At 40.6% G+C, this 19,674-nt stretch overlaps 1 protein-coding gene across 1 annotated transcript; it reads right to left on the bottom strand.

Annotated features, from left to right (window-relative positions):
- Positions 1 to 1,777: 1,777 nt before the first annotated feature.
- On the bottom strand, positions 1,778 to 15,893 carry PRSS35 (serine protease 35). The gene is made up of 2 exons (XM_047860910.1): positions 15,532 to 15,893; positions 1,778 to 4,612 (listed from the first exon to the last, which is right to left on the bottom strand). The coding sequence occupies exons 1-2, from the start codon at positions 15,540 to 15,542 to the stop codon at positions 3,352 to 3,354; spliced, it is 1,272 nt and encodes a 423-aa protein (XP_047716866.1). The 5' UTR covers positions 15,543 to 15,893; the 3' UTR covers positions 1,778 to 3,351.
- Between the last annotated feature and the right edge of the window lie 3,781 nt (positions 15,894 to 19,674).

The following is a 19,674-nucleotide window of genomic DNA, read 5'->3' as shown; positions in this document are numbered from 1 at the left end:
TATATATATATATATATATATATATATATATATTCTTCCATTAATTAATTGGAAATGTTTACTAACATAAAACTAGTTTCTAAGCCTTAGCAGGTAATCTTTAAAATCAGTAGCCAAAATATAATCATGAGAGGGACATCACATTAAAGAATAATGATGCTATTTCCAGGCTATTTATAGCTATAGATCCTCATCCTTGTAATCCTTGTGCTTGGTTCAGTTGCCTTACCCCAATATACTTAATTAAGGCTCACAGTTTACTTTTGATGAGTAAACACCCCATTTGCCAGCATAAGGCCAAAGAATTGAGTAATTGAAATGTGAAGATGGGGATAAAATGCAAGATAAGCCATATAATTTTTGTACAATGTAGCAAACTGAACTAATAATTTTTAAAAGTTAAATTCCTGAATTAATTTTAATAACTAATCAATATTTAGGTGGTAAAAAGTTTTATTACTGGACAACTACCTGAATGGAGTGCTGTGGATGGAAATTAAAATCTAAATTTTGGAGTTAAACTAAATGATCTTTATGGTCTCTTCTAATTCTGAGATTCTATCTATGAAAAAAGAATTTCAAAGAATTCTTTGATCTAAAAATATAAAAGGTAATGATTTGTCTGGAACTCTGGTCTTGTTCGTACATACATTTAAATCTTTTTTCGAAGAAAACATTTGGGGAGCACTTGGGTGGCTCAGTCAGTTTAAGTGTCCGATTCTTGGTTTCAGCTCAGGTCATGATCTTGAGGTTCGTAGTTCAAGCCCATGTCCGGCTCCATGCTCAAAGTGCAGAGCCTGCTTAGGATTCCCTCTCTCCTCTCTCTCTCTGCCCCTCCCCACTTGCTGTCTCTCTCTCTCTCTCTCAAAATTAATAAACTTAAAAAATTAAAAATTAAAATTAAAAAACACATTTGGAACTTAAATAAGCACATCAAAAAAGGAAAAAAGAAATGTCTCTTCTGCCCACACACTCATCCATTTGAGCAAGAAAAAAACAAATAAAATGAAATACATTATTTGGGAAAAGAAAAAAACCTCACGATTTTCAATTTTATTTGTTTTGTAAATACTGTAGTTATTTGAGCTCAATCGTTGATGAGTTTCTTCAAGCAGAAGGTCACTATAGTCCTTTGCACACAGCAGACATCATATGTGTGCATGAATGTATTTCTTCAGCCAAGTGAATTCGATTTAATTTTCTATGTCAAGTCTGATAAGCATGACAGGGAAAGTATGTGCATTACAACCTTCTGAGTAATGTAGTATACTTTAGTGGTCCTAAATAGGTCATATAAGACTCATGATTCACTTGGAAAACAGAAGAGGAGAGAACAAAATAAATCTCTGCAAATAAAATAAGCTAAATTTTACAGTTTTGAAAAGTATAATGATCTTAGGGAAATTATATGCATTCAGAATTTAAGCTTAAGCTCTAAACGATTGATACCAAGCACCCTAAATTACTCTGAACTGAATCAAATCCCAAGAAGCATTTCCTAAGAATCAAAGATGAAGATTGTGTGTTTGCAAACACATAAGTGTGCAATAATCACGTTGAAACACTTTCCGTTGCAGTGATCATATGGATATTTCCCCAAAAAAGATTGCATCAAAACTTTTGAGTCAATAGCCCTATTGCCCTGGCACCAAGGATAAAATCCTGCTTGGTGAAATGCATTCAGAATTAAATAAAATCTTTTTTTAAATAAATGACACAATTTAATATTTCCTGAAACCCTGTATATACATATATACAGATACAATAAGAGTTATGATTAATTTTTTAAATTTTTATTGAATGATTTTTAAACAGATTCACACCATAAAAGTATGTATACTTGTATTAAATTCCAGGTATTTTGGACAACATTCATAAAATCACCTTTTATCATAACCTAATCCAATATTCTTTTGCATACTAATCAAGGGTATAACTCCCCATTCTCTTAAAAAAATAATAGGTAAAATAAATCTTGACTCCAGCAGAATCAATGACTTAGGTGAGTCATGAGAAAAAGGAATGTGTGCCGTAGAAACTGCCAAAAATAGCAGACCAGAAATTAGGCCTGCCATTCCTGAATTTTATGGTGTGCTCAACAGCAAATCACTACAACCCTTTCAACATAATGGCCTGAACTAACCCCCTTTTACAATGATTCAGCAAAATATCTGCTCATTCAAGAAATATGTAACTACTCTGTGTTGTGCCTGAAGGCAGTCATTGGATTCTCTGTCTGCTCAGGCGGCCATGGTGGCCCGAAGGAGTATACAGCCTTGGTCCCTAATGAAAATAATCAGAACCTCCTTTTAAAAATTGTATTTGTAAATTATATTCATTTTTAGGGATATATCTAAAATTATTAGGCAGAGAAATAGCCAAAATAATATGTGTATGGCTCTGTTAGGAAAGCTGAGATCTGTCATGTCAATGGGAAAAAGATTCTCTATTGAAAAAGACTAAATAAAATTCCTTGTCCTAAAACTATAACACCTCATACACAGAAAACTATAGGATAAAATGATGAGACTTTCAATACATGATCATTTGTAACTTTTTAACTGTCTTCCCTCTGCATTCATGAAAAGTCTATGCTTTGAGTATTAAATAAAAACTTGAGATCTTAAAATGTCTCAGCTTCCCTATTTTTTCAACTAGATTTATTTCATAGAACAGTATGTCTCTCATTTTTAAATAATAAACGCTTCAACTGATATGTTTTAAAGCAGTGAAACAGTTGATAGCTTTGCTTATAAAGTTTGCTGTGCCTTGTAATTCTTAAAAAAAAAAAAAAAAAAATCTAAACCAAAGTTTCTCAGACCCAACAGAAAGCATAATATAAACACAGAGGGCAGGAACTGAATGGGTCCATCTCCAAGTAGTACAAACTATTGTAAGTTATCATCTCTACCCTGACACTGTCTATGTCTGTATATGCAGTTTCACATTTAATATGCAACCAGCACCCTATTAGATTCTTGTTAGAGTAGGACCCTGAGAATAAGTCCACTGAAAAATCATACTATGTATAATACCAGTTTGAACTTTTAAAGAGTGACTAATTTTAGGAAGGCAGAGAGAAACAAAAGACTTCCCACAAATGATACTTATCACTATGTAAAAGAAGAATATATACTTGACATTGAGGTGCCCGTCTAGTTTCAGTATTTGTACCTAAGTGTTTTTTAAACATATGAAAAGCTTCTAATTTTGAAAAGGTAAATTTATAAAAATGTTGAATTGTTATTGATAGGGTTCAAGTCCGGGCATAACCTATGAAGTGATCTTGCTACCATGATAACTGGTTTGCTCCGCGATTTAGGTAATCCATTGACTGGTTTCAGATTTCCATCAGCCATAAGTACAGTTGGCATTATCTCCATGAATCCAGAGGCAAATCTGGGCATACTTGAGGGGAGTGATGCGCACCGCCACATTGTAGTCCTTCTGAACGCCGTGGACATCCACCCACTGGTGGCCTGAATAGACCGCAATGATTTTGCGTTTCCAGTTCTTCTTGTCTGGTTCTTTCAGACGAAGATAGACCCCAGAACCAGTGGATCCCGACTCAGCATCACAGTATTGATAGAGGAGATCATTGGATTCATCAGACACACTACAAAACCGGTAGACTAATTGATCTGCCCTATCACGATCAAATCCTGAGAAGTGGATCATTCCTCCAGGCAGCTTCTTGATGGTTGGACTGATTCCTAGTTCCATATATTTCTTTTTATGAGGGCGCTTCAATTCCAGAAGAGCATAGTCATAGTCCAAAGCGGCTTCCCCTCTCCCTCCTCTAGCCCAGCCTTTGGGGATGTGGGTATTCTTGACCCGGGTCCATTGGAAGGAGGGCTTCCCCTCAGCAGCTCTCTGGCCCCGACCAGATTCCTTTCTTCTTCTTCTTCCAGCCTTGTCTCTCTCCAGATTCACCTTGGTACCTTCTCTCTTGTCACCACCATTCGCCTCTCTCCTGCTCCTCTTAGAACCCCTACGTTTCTTGCCACCACCCTTATTTCTCATCTTCAACAACCCTACCCTTAGCTTTTTACTCCCTTTGATGTAGTCCTTTCCATCATGCACACAGTGGGCCGCTGTTAGAACGTGGCTGGGGGAAATGAGGATGCCACTGCAGCCTGTGGAGAGCTTCACAGCTGTATTGAAAGGGAAATTGGTTAAGAACCTTTTGTCCAAGATGCTGAACCTGCTGTCTGTGCCATACACCTGCCTTCTCCTCCTCACCAGTGCTCCTTTTGTGGTGATATTCTGAGTTGGCTCAAGGACCACATCTTGGACTTTCACTCTAGTCAGGGTTCTGGTGCCATTCTCAAAGACAGTCTCGTAGGAAAGAGAGTCTTCCAGATCAGAAAGGCTGGGAGCTGGGAGTTCTTTCTGGCATTCAATGCCACACACTCTATCTAGCACCATCTTAGTATCTGCCTTGAAGGTGGGGCTGGTGAGACGGAAAGTCCTTTCACTGACAACCCGGGGTATTTTTCTCAAGTGCCACATAAAATCCTGTTCCATTTCAGATCCATCAGTGAGGGTCCACCCGAGGGTGAAAAATATCCAACAAAATAGCACGTTTTCCATTTTGCTCTTCTCTTTTGTCCTTAAAAATATAAAGAGAAAGTGACGCTTTATAAGGTTCTCTTTTTAAATATGTTACTTATCATTTCATTTAGGCTTTGAGTCTTAAACGTACCATCACCACCAAATAGTCCTTATTTTCAAGGTACTTCAATTTTTCTGAGATTAGATAAACACCCTGCTAAGAAGGTGCACACAAACTTCCAAAATTAGTAAACTGTATTTCACCCCACCTTCCTCCCACCAGGCCTAACCCACCTCCCCCCACCCCCACCTGCCATCTCTGCCTCTACCTCCCAGACAGCCCAATGCATGGGATGGTAAGATGGGGTGACAAACTGTGGTCCCTTATTGCCTGAGCCACACTCTCCCTCCCTAGGTCTCCTACAACATTATTTCCAGATGACTTAGAAATAAAGATAGCAGCAGATGTCATGCTCTTCCCCCTGTACTTCGCTCTTTAAGAGCAAGGATCATAAATTCCTCATCTCTAGAGTATAAATGCCTAGCACAGAGCTCAAAAAATGTTCATTGGAATACACTGAATCTCCTTAAACCATGGTTTGCTGACCAAGCTCACTGATGGTGCAATGTGCCATACGTTTTTTTACAAAGCTGTGCTTGGAACTACCATCGAAGCAAAGCAACGTACAAAAATGCTTCACAGTAGAAGCTTACCGTGTATTAAAATTAGTTGTAAGAATTTAAGGCTGTGGTTCTGAATTTGCCACTTGGGGGAACATGATCCTGATTAACTATAGTCCCTTTTATCGTTAGTTTCATCATCTAAGAGCAGTGCTTTTGTGTTAAACATCTTTTAAGTTTTCAGTACTTTATACATTATATAATACCTCTTCTGTTGTCTACATCTTCTTGCCCTCTTTTCCTGCTTCTCTAGGCTCCCTGGTATGTAAATCTATTTCACCAAATTGATGTTTGTCACTTTTCATTTGTGTGGGTAGGAGACAGTGGTGGCATTCTTTACAGCAGCAATTTTGAACTTCGAGGTCACTATTATTCGTGACCTATGCTCCAAGTGTATTTTAACTAATCGTTAAAATACCAAGGCTCACCGTATGCTATTCATTTTATAGAAAACCAGATGATTCAAGGTTAGATTATTCCTGCAATACCTTTACCCTCAGTGCTTTCTGATGAGCTTTATTTTTTTTTTTTCATGGAAAAGAAACTAATGAGAAATATTAGGAATGGCCCACAACCCAGGGCACATTATGAGGTCCTGTGCACTGCCATGAGAAGCAAAGATTGTCTCTGAGGCAGGGTTGAATATGGGCATCTCTTGACATGAGAGTTCATTTTGCCATACGTAAGTAGAGAAGTTGGTTAACACACTAATAACATTCTTTTGATAGAACAGAAACGCATACTACATGAGCCATTTTACTGTTTAAGTGTGATATATTCAGTGAAACATGACATAATTCATTTGTTTCATCATATATTTGAACACATTAAGCAAATTTAGAATACCATGATTTGGTATCAGCAAAATTACATCGAAGTTTTGGAATTTCATTTTTTTATCTGCCCATACTTGACTGCTGAGTAATGACAATTCAGGTTAGTATTAGGCTGTTTTGTTTGCTAAATAGCTTGCAGTTTATTTTGGAGAGAGGGCATTCTTCTGTACAGAGTGATGGGTATCATCAAAAAATCAATAACGGACATTGTTCAGAAAAACTCCACACTCAGTCACAATATTTTCTAATCATCCACATGGCAAATGTCACTTTATACAAAGCAGTAATTATATTGGTAATTATTTTGTTGAGCCAGTTAGTCTTTTCTTTTGTTATAATTTTCACAATGAGTATTTCATTTTGTCAATTTTATTTAATTCAGTTGGAGTGAAAAGGGCTGACAACTCAGTAACCCTATTGAGGCCTTGAAATCATGTTTAAGTGGGTAGTTCCCATGATGAAAAATTACGCCTTTGCCTTTTAAAAAAATGCTAAAATCAGAGACCTATTTGCTGCCTCTAGGCCTAACAACAGAGCAAAATAGACTATTTTAAAAATGTATGTAGGGGCGCCGGGGTGGCTCAGTTGTTTAAACGCCCAACTCTTGATTTTGGCTCAGGTCATGATCTAACGGTTTGTGAGACTGAGCCCCATGTAGGACTCTGTGTTGAGCATGGAGCCTGCTTGGGATTTTTTGTCTCCCTCTTTCTCTGCTCCTCCCCCATTTGCACACGCACATACATGCATGTGCGTGTGCTCTCTCTCCTCTCGAAATAAATATTTAGAAAACTGTGTGTGTATTTGATATTATCTACTTGATTCTTAGCAAAATTTCAATCAAGGAAATTTTTTAGTGTGGGAAAAATAATTTTTAAAAATTGGGTTTTTTTTTCATTTAGTCCTTAATGACAAAAGCTGTCCATTGCAGGGGCGCCTGGGTGGCGCAGTCGGTTAAGCGTCCGACTTCAGCCAGGTCACGATCTCGCGGTCCGGGAGTTCGAGCCCCGCATCCGGCTCTGGGCTGATGGCTCAGAGCCTGGAGCCTGTTTCCGATTCTGTGTCTCCCTCTCTCTCTCTGCCCCTCCCCCGTTCCTGCTCTGTCTCTCTCTGTCCCAAAAATAAATAAAACGTTGAAAAAAATTTAAAAAAAAAAAAAGCTGTCCATTGTGAACTTAATATAAGAATACACACCAGGGGCGCCTGGGTGGCGCAGTCGGTTAAGCGTCCAACTTCAGCCAGGTCACGATCTCACGGTCCGTGAGTTCGAGCCCCGCGTCGGGCTCTGTGCTGACAGCTCAGAGCCTGGAGCCTGTTTCTGATTCTGTGTCTCCCTCTCTCTCTGCCCCTCCCCCGTTCATGCTCTGTCTCTCTCTGTCCCAAAAATAAATAAACGTTGGAAAAAAAAAAAAAAAGAATACACACCAAAGACAGAACGTCAAATATCCATGTTGAGAAATACGAAGAATCACTCTGTACATTTTAACAGTTGATACTAATGATCCAAGGAGTAAAAATGTGTGAAAGGCATTCCTAGGCAAAACAGAAGACATCTAAGTCATGGTACCATGATATTGTTTCTCCAGTCCAGTTAGGTTTGTTTTTGTTTTTTTTGTTTTTTCTTTTCACTGCTATTTAATCTTGTCTTACAACTAAAGCTAGTTAGGGATTAGACAGGCAGAATGCAAATATTAAATGATAATTGACAAGATAATCTTTTGCTACACAGATCATTGAACTAGAGTAGTAAGCTCAAATATACAAGTTCATCTACTCTTTACCAAACAAAACATGCACCTTGTGCCATAATTCTCTAGGCAGACTTTTAAGAAAGCCCCATGTAATGGCAACTTTTATGTGTCAACTTGACTAGTTGGTACTAGGGTACCCAGATGTTTGGTCAAACATTATTCTGGGTGCATCTGTGAAGGTGTTTCTGGAAGAGAGTAGCATTCAAATTGGTAGACTGAGAAAAGCAGACTTCCCTTCTGAATGTGGGTGGGTCTCATCCAATCAGTTGAAGGTCTGTATAGAACAAAAAATGTTGACCCTCCTGTGAGGAAGAGGGAACGCCTCCTGCCTGACTGCTTTGAGCTGGGACATTGGTATTTTTCCTGCCTTCAAACTCAAAATGAAACATGAACAACTCAAAAGAATGTTATTGGTTTGTTAATAAAATTCCACACTTGTGTATGGCAAAATAAACATCGAGGCATGCCCAGATTTCAGTCCCAGACCAGCAGCAGCATCACCTGGGATCTTGTTAAAAATGCTAATTCTCAGGGTCCAACCCAGAGCTACTTTCCAAAATTCTCCAGAATCAGAATGGGGGAGGTGGAGGATGGGGTTCCCAGCTATCCATGTTTTGACCAGCCCTCCAGGAGATTCAGATAGTACAGTTTGAGAACCACTGCAGCGGTAAAGGCCCTGGGGCAGCATCTTGAGCCATACCCCAGAAGGCAGCTTTCCCAGGGATGATTGCTTAACCAAGTTTCAAGTGACCTCTACTTCATCTTTGTGAACAACTTTATTCTTGACTTTGCTCTTTTACTATGTCAGCCATTGCCAATATCAAATGGTTCAGCCATTAATAAACAAAAGATATTCTTTTATATAAGTGATTAATAATACATCTGAAAATATCCAAATTCAGTGGACTAGTTGGGGGGCAAAAGAGCAAAATGGGTAAAGGGGAATGGGAGGCACAGGCTTCCAGTTACGGAATAAAAGGGGCAGCTTAGGGAATATAGTCAATGGTATCATAATAGTGCTGTATGGTGACCCATGGTAGCTACACTTCGGGTGAGCATCACCTATGGAGTTGTCAGATCACTATGTTGTACACCAGAAACTAATGCAACATTGTGTGTCAACTCTACTTCAATTAAAAAAAAAAATTCAGTAGGCTTGTAAGCAATGCTTCCAACATCTGATGCTACAAATTATAAGACAGCATGGATTTGCCAGCCCTGTCTGGTGCCCTTTGAGGGAGCCCTGCTACAGTGCACCGCAGGAATAGCTATGCCCACATCTATCCTTGGGCATGGGAAGGGCAGAGCCTTGAAATACAACCTCAGAATCACAGTAATAAGAGGACATGAATTCAGTTAGCCTGTCCAATTTGGCCTGTAATTTAAAATTGGACAAATGTTTAAGGACACTTTCTTTTGGAAAATCTAAGTTTGCCTTGTGGTAAAGTGTCAGTGTAAGGTAAATGATAGCTCTTACTGATAGAGCAATCCATGGTTCAGTGGACAACACATCCACATGTGCCCATCATCCAAAAAGCACCAACTCATTGATCTAAAGAGACACAGTCCCAACTGGTGGGGCAGCCATAACATTTTGGAAGCTTTAATGTCCAGTGTCTTCCCTCCTCCTCCTCCTCCTTTTTCCTGTTTCCCATTATAACTGTGACCTTCACTGTCACTTTCCAGATGCCTTGGATTTGGGGCTTCAAATACCAGTTCTGGTTAGCAAAAGTGAGGTTGCAGCCTTGACTCTCCACCATGAGTTAGTGTACACACAGTAGATTATGGGTTGGATCATGGAGATAAACGGAGTGGAAGAGAATCAGGGGAGGAGCAAGAATCAGGCTTTGTAGATAAATTCTCACCGATGGAGTAGATATTACTTCACACTTGTTCTTGGTCCAGATTAATAGCAATGACCACATGAAACTCGAGAGAGAACTTACTATCACCCTCTGTTTGCTTATGCTTTCTTAGACATGTGATGGCTAACGTATTTGGAATCCTGGAGCATCCGTCCAGCGGAGTGGTTATGTGTATAGACCAGGGAGTAAGAACACTTGGGCTAAGTCTCATCTTGACCACGTATTAGACATATGAATTTGGGCAGTTCACTATGCTCAGTTTCAGCGTCCTCATTTGCAAAGTAGGGAGAACAGTAATCTCTCCCTCATAACGTAATTGTGGAGATTAAACAAGATGGTATATCCAAAGAATGATCTGTAAGCCCAGAGCACAGTAAAGCAGTCAATAATAGGTTCTTTTATAATTATTACTCTAATGGCTGAATGACTATCACTTTAAAATAGTTTATTACATAAGCCACAGCTATAACACTCCTACTTTTCTAAAACTAAACAAATATATATATATATATATGTATATATATATATATTTTTTTTTATTTCAGAAGAGTTTCAGACACACTCTCAAACTCCCCTTTTCTTTGTTTTGTTTGCTATGTTTTTTGTTCAAGGACAGCTACATTTTAGAGACTTCCCACATGAATGCTTTCCTAATTACTCATGTCTTTGAATATCTGTGGCTTTGTAATATATTTTTCTCAGAGCTATTAAACTTAAGTGTGATTAAACATTACCCAGCCACAGAACACTCGAATTGCATTTCCTGTGTCTTATTTATAGCCTGGATCTACATTAGGAATTCTAGAATGGCATCAGGCCCTCAGCTTAAAAAGAAACAGGGTCAATGTCAAAATAATTACTACAAGGGAGCAGTTTACGGTGAAATAAAAACCTAACCTTTTGAGCGAGTCTATCTATAGTGTATAGAATTTTACTATGGCATGACATAGTTATATTCTAGGATTCAGTTTCTCTTCTGTTGTTTTGTTTTGTTTTGTTTTGTTTTGTTTACCTGGAGAAGTGTATAGTTTAGCTTAAGTAGGTATGTGGATTAATGAAAGATTAGATGACTGGTCACTATATTAAATAATTCACATGAAATATTTTTCCTGCCTGTGAAAATAAGGATGCTGACTTACCGTCAAGAATCTGCACCAAGTTACTTTCCCTCACCAGGTAAGAGATTCTCACTTACTCAGGCCTGTGTTTGCATCGGCCCCTTGCTATGTATGGTGACATTGGTGACATAGTTGTCCAAACTCAAGTGTATACCACACTGCCAGGGAACATAATTTTGCATTAACCTGTCAAACATTTTCTAGGGGTAGTGTGGGTCAGGCACTGCTCAGATCAATGACCTTGGAGGGCCAACACCAATTTTGACCTAATGTGTGTGCTAGGACACAGAAATGATCACATACCCACTTTTTTACGACATGCCTGTGCCGTATTTAGCCATCCATGATTCCAACCACCTGCCCCTCCCAACAGCACTGCCTACATTTACACACTACATACACGCGAAAATGCGCATGTCCGTCTTCTCTCTTCCCCTACTTTCACCCCCACCTACCCAGTGGAAGACTGACACACAACAGGTGTGAAGATTGACACACAGCAGGGAGTCACTGGGGCCCGGCCCAGATGCTCTCAATAACTGCAGAGAGTAGTGCTGGTTTGGGCAAAAGGCTACGGCAGGAGGGGAAGGGTATTACCGGGGAGAACAAGCAGGTGTGCAGAGGGCGTGACACAGGTCACCTTGGGGAGATCACGTTTAAAAGCTTTAACAGTCACTTTCACCAACTGGGAGAGATGCAGGGGAGAATGGGGATTCTATAAAGTCTAATTCCTTGCCTCCTGGAGGCCCTCACCTAATGTCACTCCCTGACTGGAACACGGAATGGAGGCCACATTTAAGTTACAACATGGGGCTCCTGGGTGGCTCAGTCGGTTGGGTGTCTGACTTCAGCTCAGGTCACGATCTCTCCATCTGTGAATTTGAGCCCAGCGTCAGGCTGGTGCTGACAGCTCAGAGCCTGGAGCCTGCTTTGGATTCTGTGTCTCCCTCTCTCTGTCCCTCCCCCGCTCATGCCTCTCTCTCTCTCTCTCTCTCTCTCTCTCAAAAGTAAATAAACATTAAAAAAAGCTAAGTTACAAAGTGTATGGGATCACAGTGATGAGAAAGTAACTGTGTTAGCGATGGAAGCACGGTGGACAGCAAGAACACAGGTGTTTCAACAATTATGGAGGCAGTGGGCTTTGAGGGCAAACCGACTTGAGTATACTTGTGACTTCCTGGCAGTATGATTCTGTGAAGGTTACTTAACCTCTCCCAACATTATTTCCTACAGTGGTTAAAACACGAATAAAATTTTACAGTTTTGTGAGAAACTAATATGACGTATATAAGCGTCGTGCTCAGAGCACAGCAAGCACTCACAAATGACAGCAATTACTACTATTAACATCAAACAATAGGAGTCAAAACATAGGTAGATATTTATAAGGAATTTCATACATCTCCATCTGTCGGGCACCTCACTATGGTATGCCAAATAATGGCTCCCCAAAATGCCATATCTGAATCCCCAGAAGCCGTGGATATGTTTCTGACATGGTCAAGAAGACTGCAGATGTGATTTGGTGAAGGATTTTGACATGAGGAGATTAGCTGGGATTCTCCAGGTGAGACCCATTCATCACCGGGATCCTTATATGAAGAAGGGTGAAGCTTGACGAGGAGCTGAGAAGACGAGGCGGAGGTCGGAGTGTTGCAGGCCTGCAAGCTAAGGAATGTGGGCGGCCTCTAGAACCCAGAAAGGGTGAGGAAACAAATTCTCTCCTCGAATTCCCAGGAGGAATGCAACCCTGCTGACCCTCTTTAGGCATCTGGCCTCCAGAACTGTAAGGTAATGTGTTGTTGTTTTAAGTCTCTAAATTTTTGATAATTTTTATAGCAGCAGTAAAGATAAGAGTCTAGTTTTTACAACTGTCCACTCTGGATGTTTAGAAAGAAAGAACACTAGGGAGTGGTAGAAAGTGGGAAAGAAAGTTTGGTCCAGAGACTAGGACATAAACGGAGATTTTCATTTCATGGAAAATCATACAGTCATGCAGTTTGAGAACTAAAAATAGAAGATCCTATTAAAACTTTATGGTGGCATGGAGCAATGTCGCTAAAGAGAGACAAGAACTGGAACAGGGTGGAGAAATTTGTTTATTCAACAAAGGCATGCTGGGTGCTTACTAGGTTATGCATCATTTCAAAGTTTCTTTCCTTGTTTAAGAATCTCTGCGGTAATCCTCCTGACTTACAGAGCTGGAGTAGAACACTTCTAAGATACCTTTCAGCTCTGAAGTCTCAGATTAAACCACAAATGAGAAACACAAGTAACTTACTCATCGGTGATCTTTGAGAAGCTTCTATTGCTGGTCCCTGGCCTGCTGTCCATACTTCCACCACTAGATGGCAGAACTAGCCTGCTGATGGTGAAGCTAAAGTCCTGAGTTTAAATTGTTTACATTCACTGAGCTATGATACAGAACTTATTTTAAAAGCACGTAGGATTCGGCAGGGGGATAAGTCCAACTGGCTAATAATATACTAAATGGTTGTCACATATGGAATTTATCACATTTAGAAAACCCACCTACAGGCCACAGAGCCTATCCTGATGAACTGAGGGCTGATGATGCTGTCTACAGCCAGACAATTTTCTGGCAGGTGGTTTTCCAAAAACCATGGTCGTGCCAGCACACTTCCACTGTGACCTACAGCACGGCTGAAGAGTCCCCGAAATGTGCTGCAAGCCATTTCAACCCAAAGAAAAAGCTTCAACTTGCCAAATATTTCACATATGTTTATCAAATACTTCATAATCCATTACCAAAGGGTAAGCTCTCCACTGACTCAATGCTGCGAAGAAATGGCAAGAAGTTCATTGACAAAATGCCAATTTCTATTCAAAATATCATACCATAGCACTATTTTCAAGTTTAGTTTCAGGAATGGAGACAAAGTAATGTCTGCTTTAAAAATTTGGCAGTACTTGAGGGAAAGGAAGATGGTAAAGTTACACAGTTGATTATTTTACAGTAACCCACAACTTCTGTTTCTCATCACAATAAAAAAATAAATAAAACCCCCCTTTGTTTTTTAGCTATTTTTCCAGGAGATGTATGTTTCGATTCATGTAATGGATATGCGGTGTGTAAATCAACTTTGGGGTGCATGGCACTTTGGGGAGCCCCAAACGAACACTCTGCTGGCTCTCCCATACAATGACATAGGAAGTGCACAGCGTATGGCTCCTGACTTATTTTTTATCTTGCAAGTTGGCCTTTGAGACCAAAGAATATATGTAAATGTACCAGGTTCGCTACTCATCAGTCTTCGAAGCCTCTTACGATCACAATCCTTTTGGCTAATCATGTATCAGTTTAACCTATTTGAAGCTTTGAAAGGAAAATGGGGTTAAGCAAAGTTCTAAAATAACTTTTACACCACTAATTTGATTTTGCTGTTTCCTAACCTCTCCTCTCCGATTTCTCATCTGCAAAGTTAACTCAGCCTCCAAAATTCCAAGCCTGATCCTACTGTTAAAATGCAGTATGCTTGCCTCGGATATTTGAGCACTGGGCAGAGAAAGATAAATAATTTACTCAATAGGGAAAATTAACTCACATTAGCAGTTGTTTATTTGAACATATAATGAGCACATACTATGTGCCAAGCACTGAGCTAAACAATCTCACATTTAAAAAACATGAAAAAGATTAAGAGTCTACAGGTTTCCAGGTTGTCTGGAAGAAAAGTGGGCAGAGTATCCATGCCCCACCTCTTCTTGTACTAAAGGGGCTCCTCTAAGATTTCCTAATAAAAATAAAATTCCACATACTTGGCCACTGCTTTCCAGCCTAGATGTCTTATTTGGCTGGAATGTGTACATTCTCTCTTCTAAATTAAAAACCAGATTCTAGGCATAATTCTCCAAGCAGCAAAATATGACTTTCATAATCCTCTGTAGAGACAAATGCCCTGGGATAAAATGAGAATTAATTTCAGAAGTGAGAAGGGTTAATAAAAGGGGGGAAATACCTACATAGGGCAAGCAGCTTCTTTTCAAATCAATGACAGGGTAAAAAGGTCAAAGGAAGCAGGTGGGAGTGTTTCTACAACTTTGCAAAAAAACTTTATTATTGGAGAACATTTCCCAACTACACAAAAGTAGAGGGAAAGTATAAAAAAGCGGAGAAAAAAGTGTAACCCATGTGCCCATCACCCTGCTTCAATCATTACCAGTATTCTGTCAATCTTGCTTTGTCTATCTACACGCCTCCTCCCCTTTTTTTGGTATTTTAAAACAAGTACAAGACTTTTCCATTTCATTTCACCTTCTCATTTTAAAAATGTTTTTCACTGCTCCTTTTGCTGACCTGTGCAGCCAAGTTGATGAGCTAGAGAGACAGAGGTTCCTAGCTTTCATAGTAACCCTGCCAAAGAGGCTTTCAACCAGAGTAGACTTTCCAAGAATGGTTTTACACCTTTTTCAATGGCATCTGTTAATAATCATAAAAATAAAGAGGGTCCCCTCTGGTACTGCTTAAGCAGAAAGAATTCCGTTTATAGTCCAATGCAAACACTGTTACTGTTAATATTGAACTGTGCAGAGGCCGGCACACAGAGTTGCCTATTGAGACAGTAGTTTCTTTGAGGACTTAAAGTGCTAAGTTTGATCCATATCCTTAGAGCCCCTCAAAGAAGCTCTCCTCGGGTGGGTCTGCCTTTCTCGGAGAAACTTGCAGATTCTAGGGTTTTGCCCTGTCCGTGGGGGGCTCCGTCCTTACCTGCGAAGCATATTCGGTGCCCGGTGCCCGGGACGCTGCCCAGCTCGACTCAAAGGCCCCCGAGGCTGTCCCAGCGCTGGCGAGGGCGGGCGGGGGCTGCTGCCACGAGCCTCGCGGACCCGCCAGCACCACCAGCGGCTCGTGGCGGAGACTGCGGAGGAGGCCAGAGCTGAGCTGCGCGCCGGTCTGGAGATGGGAGGGGAAAGGGGGCGATGACGCCCGGCCGACGCGGGGGGAGGCGAAGAGGGGGAGGAGGTGGGCAAGAGGAGAAAGAGGGAAGGAGGGAGGGGAAGGAACCCGGACGCTGGGCCCAAGGAGGTGTGTGTGGGTGGGGGGTGGGGTTCCCTGGAGGTGCAGAGCAGACGGGGCAACCTCTCACCCCAGCATCTCTGTCCCCAGAGTGAAATAATGCAGCACCACGAAGAATTCCTGAGTCCATTCACAAGAGATGTCTGTCCGCGTGACAGTGTGCATCCCTTGCATAGCCTCAAGAAGAGACTTTAAAGTTGGGGGGAGGGCTGATGGAGGTGCGTGGGAGTTCATCAAATCTCACTTGCCCAGCTCGCCGTCTAGACCCCAGCCATCTAGAACCAGAGCTGTTTCCCCAACCCCAGCCCAAGCCTTGTCTATTGGGGACTTCGCTTCCTGGGACAAATCCTGCCACGGGGCAGTTCGGATTCCTGCGCCCAGGGTGAGCGCGGCCTCTGTAACTACTCAAGTTCCCGCAGGCGCCCACCCCGGGGCTGGGCCGAGGGGTCCCTCTGAGTGTCCTGTGCCGCCGCCAGGGGGAGAGCGTCAGTTTCCGTCTGTCTCCAGGCTAGCCGGCCTTCACTATTTTCTGAGTTTGTGGTTCTTGCCCACCTCGGTCCTACCAGCATGCTAACCTCGCCCTTTCCCGCTTTCTCTTATTCTCCTCCTTAGCAGACGTGTTCCTTTGGGGTGGGCACCGCGTGCAGAAGGGAGTCTCATTGATTCAACATGTACTGAACTGCTACCGGGTGGCAGGTCTGGGGCAAGATGCACCAATAACAAAAACAAAACCTGGGTCCTGGCCCTCCAAGGAGGGAGGTCAAATAAGTGCACAAGTGTTTCTAACGCAAGGCCCTCGCATGTTCCGTAGCACTTGGCTCATTAGTTATTGCATTTCTCAAGTTTCTGTGTAATTTTTAACACAATTGAGATCAGAATATAGGTTTCCTGTTTGTTTCACTTAGCATTTTTGTATATTCACTTACCCATATCATTAAAATCTATTAGTAATTTTTATCTGGTATAAAACAATTAGTTCTGAAGCTCTCTGTCTCACTAATTAGGTCATAATCTTCATCTGTATCTTTGAATCCCTACCCTCTACCACAGAACCTAGAATGGAATAGATGCTAATTATGTATTCAACTAAAAAAGTTTGTCAGTGAAATTGAGTGTGGGGAAGTCCTAGAGAAAGCCCAGAACTCAGAGTGGGAAGCCGCATCTGACCCTAAGTAGCTGTGCCCTGGGCCTCCTTTTCTTCAACAATACATTAAGAAGGTTGAGCTGGGGGGCGCCTGGGTGGCGCAGTCGGTTAAGCGTCCGACTTCAGCCAGGTCACGATCTCGCGGTCCGGGAGTTCGAGCCCCGCGTCAGGCTCTGGGCTGATGGCTTGGAGCCTGGAGCCTGTTTCCGATTCTGTGTCTCCCTCTCTCTCTGACCCTCCCCTGTTCATGCTCTGTCTCTCTCTGTCCCAAAAATAAATAAACGTTGAAAAAAAAAAAATTTTTAAAAGAAGGTTGAGCTGGGGAGGTGGTGGGGGTGATTCTGCAGTCTGCCCTTCTCAAACATTTGAGGATTCTAACACTGCATAAATCCGGAAGGATTTAGTGCAGGAGTAGGTCTGATTCCTTTAATTTAGTAATCACCCCAGTACCGCTTCAATTCCTCTCACACTTTCAGGGCCCCCTTCCTGAACCTTATTCCTGGAGCACTTCCCGTCCCACCTCCAGCTTTACTGAGATGTAATTGACATACAACACTGTGTAAGCTTAAAGGCATACAGTGTGATGATTTGTTACATATGCCACAAAATGTTTACCACAATTAGGTTAGTTAACACACCCTTTACCTCACCTCATTGTCATTTTTTAAATTGTTGTTGTGGTAAGAGCATTAAAGCTTTATTCTCATAGCAACTTTCAAAATTGCAATACAAAATTGTTAACTATAGTCTCTGTGCTGTCCATTAGATCCCTGAAACTTATCGATCGTATAACTGAAAGTTTGTGCCCTTTGACCAACGTCTTCCCATGTCCCCAACCCCTCAGCCTTTGGTAACTACTCCGTTCTACTCTGTTTCTATGAATTCAAGGTTTTTAGATTCCAGTGCTCTCAGAGTCTATCCATGATGATAGCAGGATTTCTTTTTTATGGCTGAACAATATTCTATTATATATATAAATATATAAATAAAATGATTTTATATATAAATACATAATTTTATTGTATGTAAATATTATTATTATTATTATTATTATTATATTTATACATAGAGACCTTTTCTTTATCCATTCACCTGTTAAAGGATACTTAAGTTGCTTCCATGTCTTGGCTACTGTGAATAATGCTACAGTGAATATGAGTGTGCAGATAATCTCTTTGAAATAGTGATTTCATCTTCAAATATATACCTACAGTGAAATTGCTGGATCATATGGTAGTTCTATTTTTAATTTTTTTAATGTTTATTTATTTTTGATAGACACAGAGTGAGTGGAAGAGGGGCAGAGAGAGAAGGAGGCACAGAATCTGAATCAGGCTCCAGCTCTGAACTGTCAGCACAGAGCCCGACATGGGGCTCAAACTCATGAACTGTGAGATCATGATCAGAGCTGAAATTGGACGCTTAACCAACTGAGCCACCCAGGCGCCCTATTTTTAATCTTTTGAGGGACTTGAAGACTGTTTTTCGTAGTAGCTGTACCAATTTACATCCCTACCAACAGTGAACCAGGGTTCCCATTTCTCCACATCCTCATCAACATTTGTTATCTCGTATCTTTTCAATAACAGCCGTTCTAACATGTGGGAGATGATATTTCATTGTGGTTTTGGTTGCATTCGTCTGATGATTAGTGATACTGAACACATTTTCACATATATTTTGTGTATCTTCTTTGGGGAAATGTTCATTCAAGTCCTCTACCCAGTTTTTAATCAGATTATTATATGGGGTTTTTGCTATTGGATTGTATGAGCTCCTTATATGTCTTGGATATTAACCCCTTATCAGGTACATGGCTTACAAATATTTTCTCCCACTCAATAGGTTGCTTTTTCACTCTGTTGATGGTTTCCTTTGCTGTGCAGAAGCATTTAGCTGGATGTTGTTCCACTTATTTGTTTTTACTTTTACTGCTTGTTCTTTTGGTGTCAGATCCAAAAAACCATTGCCAAGACCAACGTCAAGTAGCTTTTTCCCCTGTGTTCTCTTCTAGGATTTTTATGATTTCAAATCTTACTTTCAAGTCCTCACCACATTTTGTGTTAATTTTTGTGTGTGGTCTAAGATAAGGGTCTAATTTCATTCTTTCCCAGGTGGATATCCAGTTTTCTTAACATCATTGGTTGAAGAGATCTTTCTTGAGTATTTGTGGCTCCTTTGTCATATACCGGCTGAGTATATACATGTGGGTTTATTTATAAACTCTTGATTCTGTGCCATTGGTACATATGTCTGTTTTTATGCTAGTACCATACTGTTTTGATTACTATAGTTTTCCACTATAGTTTGAAACCAGGAAGTGTGGTATCTCCAGCCTTGTTTTTTCTCTAGATTGCTTTTGCTATTTTTTTGGCTATTTTGGGATTTTTGCGGTTTCATAAGAATTCTAGGATTTTTTTTTTCTATTTCTGTAAGGAATGCCATAGCGACTGCATTGAATCTATACATGGGTATAGGTAATATGGATATTTTAACAATATTAACTCTTCTGATCCATGAACACAGATATCTTTCCATTTATTTTTCTCTCCAGTTTCTTTCCTCAATGTTTTATAGTTTTTGGTGTATAGATACTTAACTTTATTGGTTACATTTATACCTAAGTATTTTATTGTTTTCATTATTATAAATGGAATTGTTTATTTTGTTTTCAAATACCTTGTTAGCGT

The sequence above is a fragment of the Prionailurus viverrinus genome, chromosome B2 (assembly GCF_022837055.1).
Source record: "Prionailurus viverrinus isolate Anna chromosome B2, UM_Priviv_1.0, whole genome shotgun sequence".
NCBI lineage: Eukaryota > Metazoa > Chordata > Mammalia > Carnivora > Felidae > Prionailurus > Prionailurus viverrinus.
Note: the sequence above shows the minus strand (reverse complement) of the source record. Positions and strands in the feature narration are given on the sequence as shown.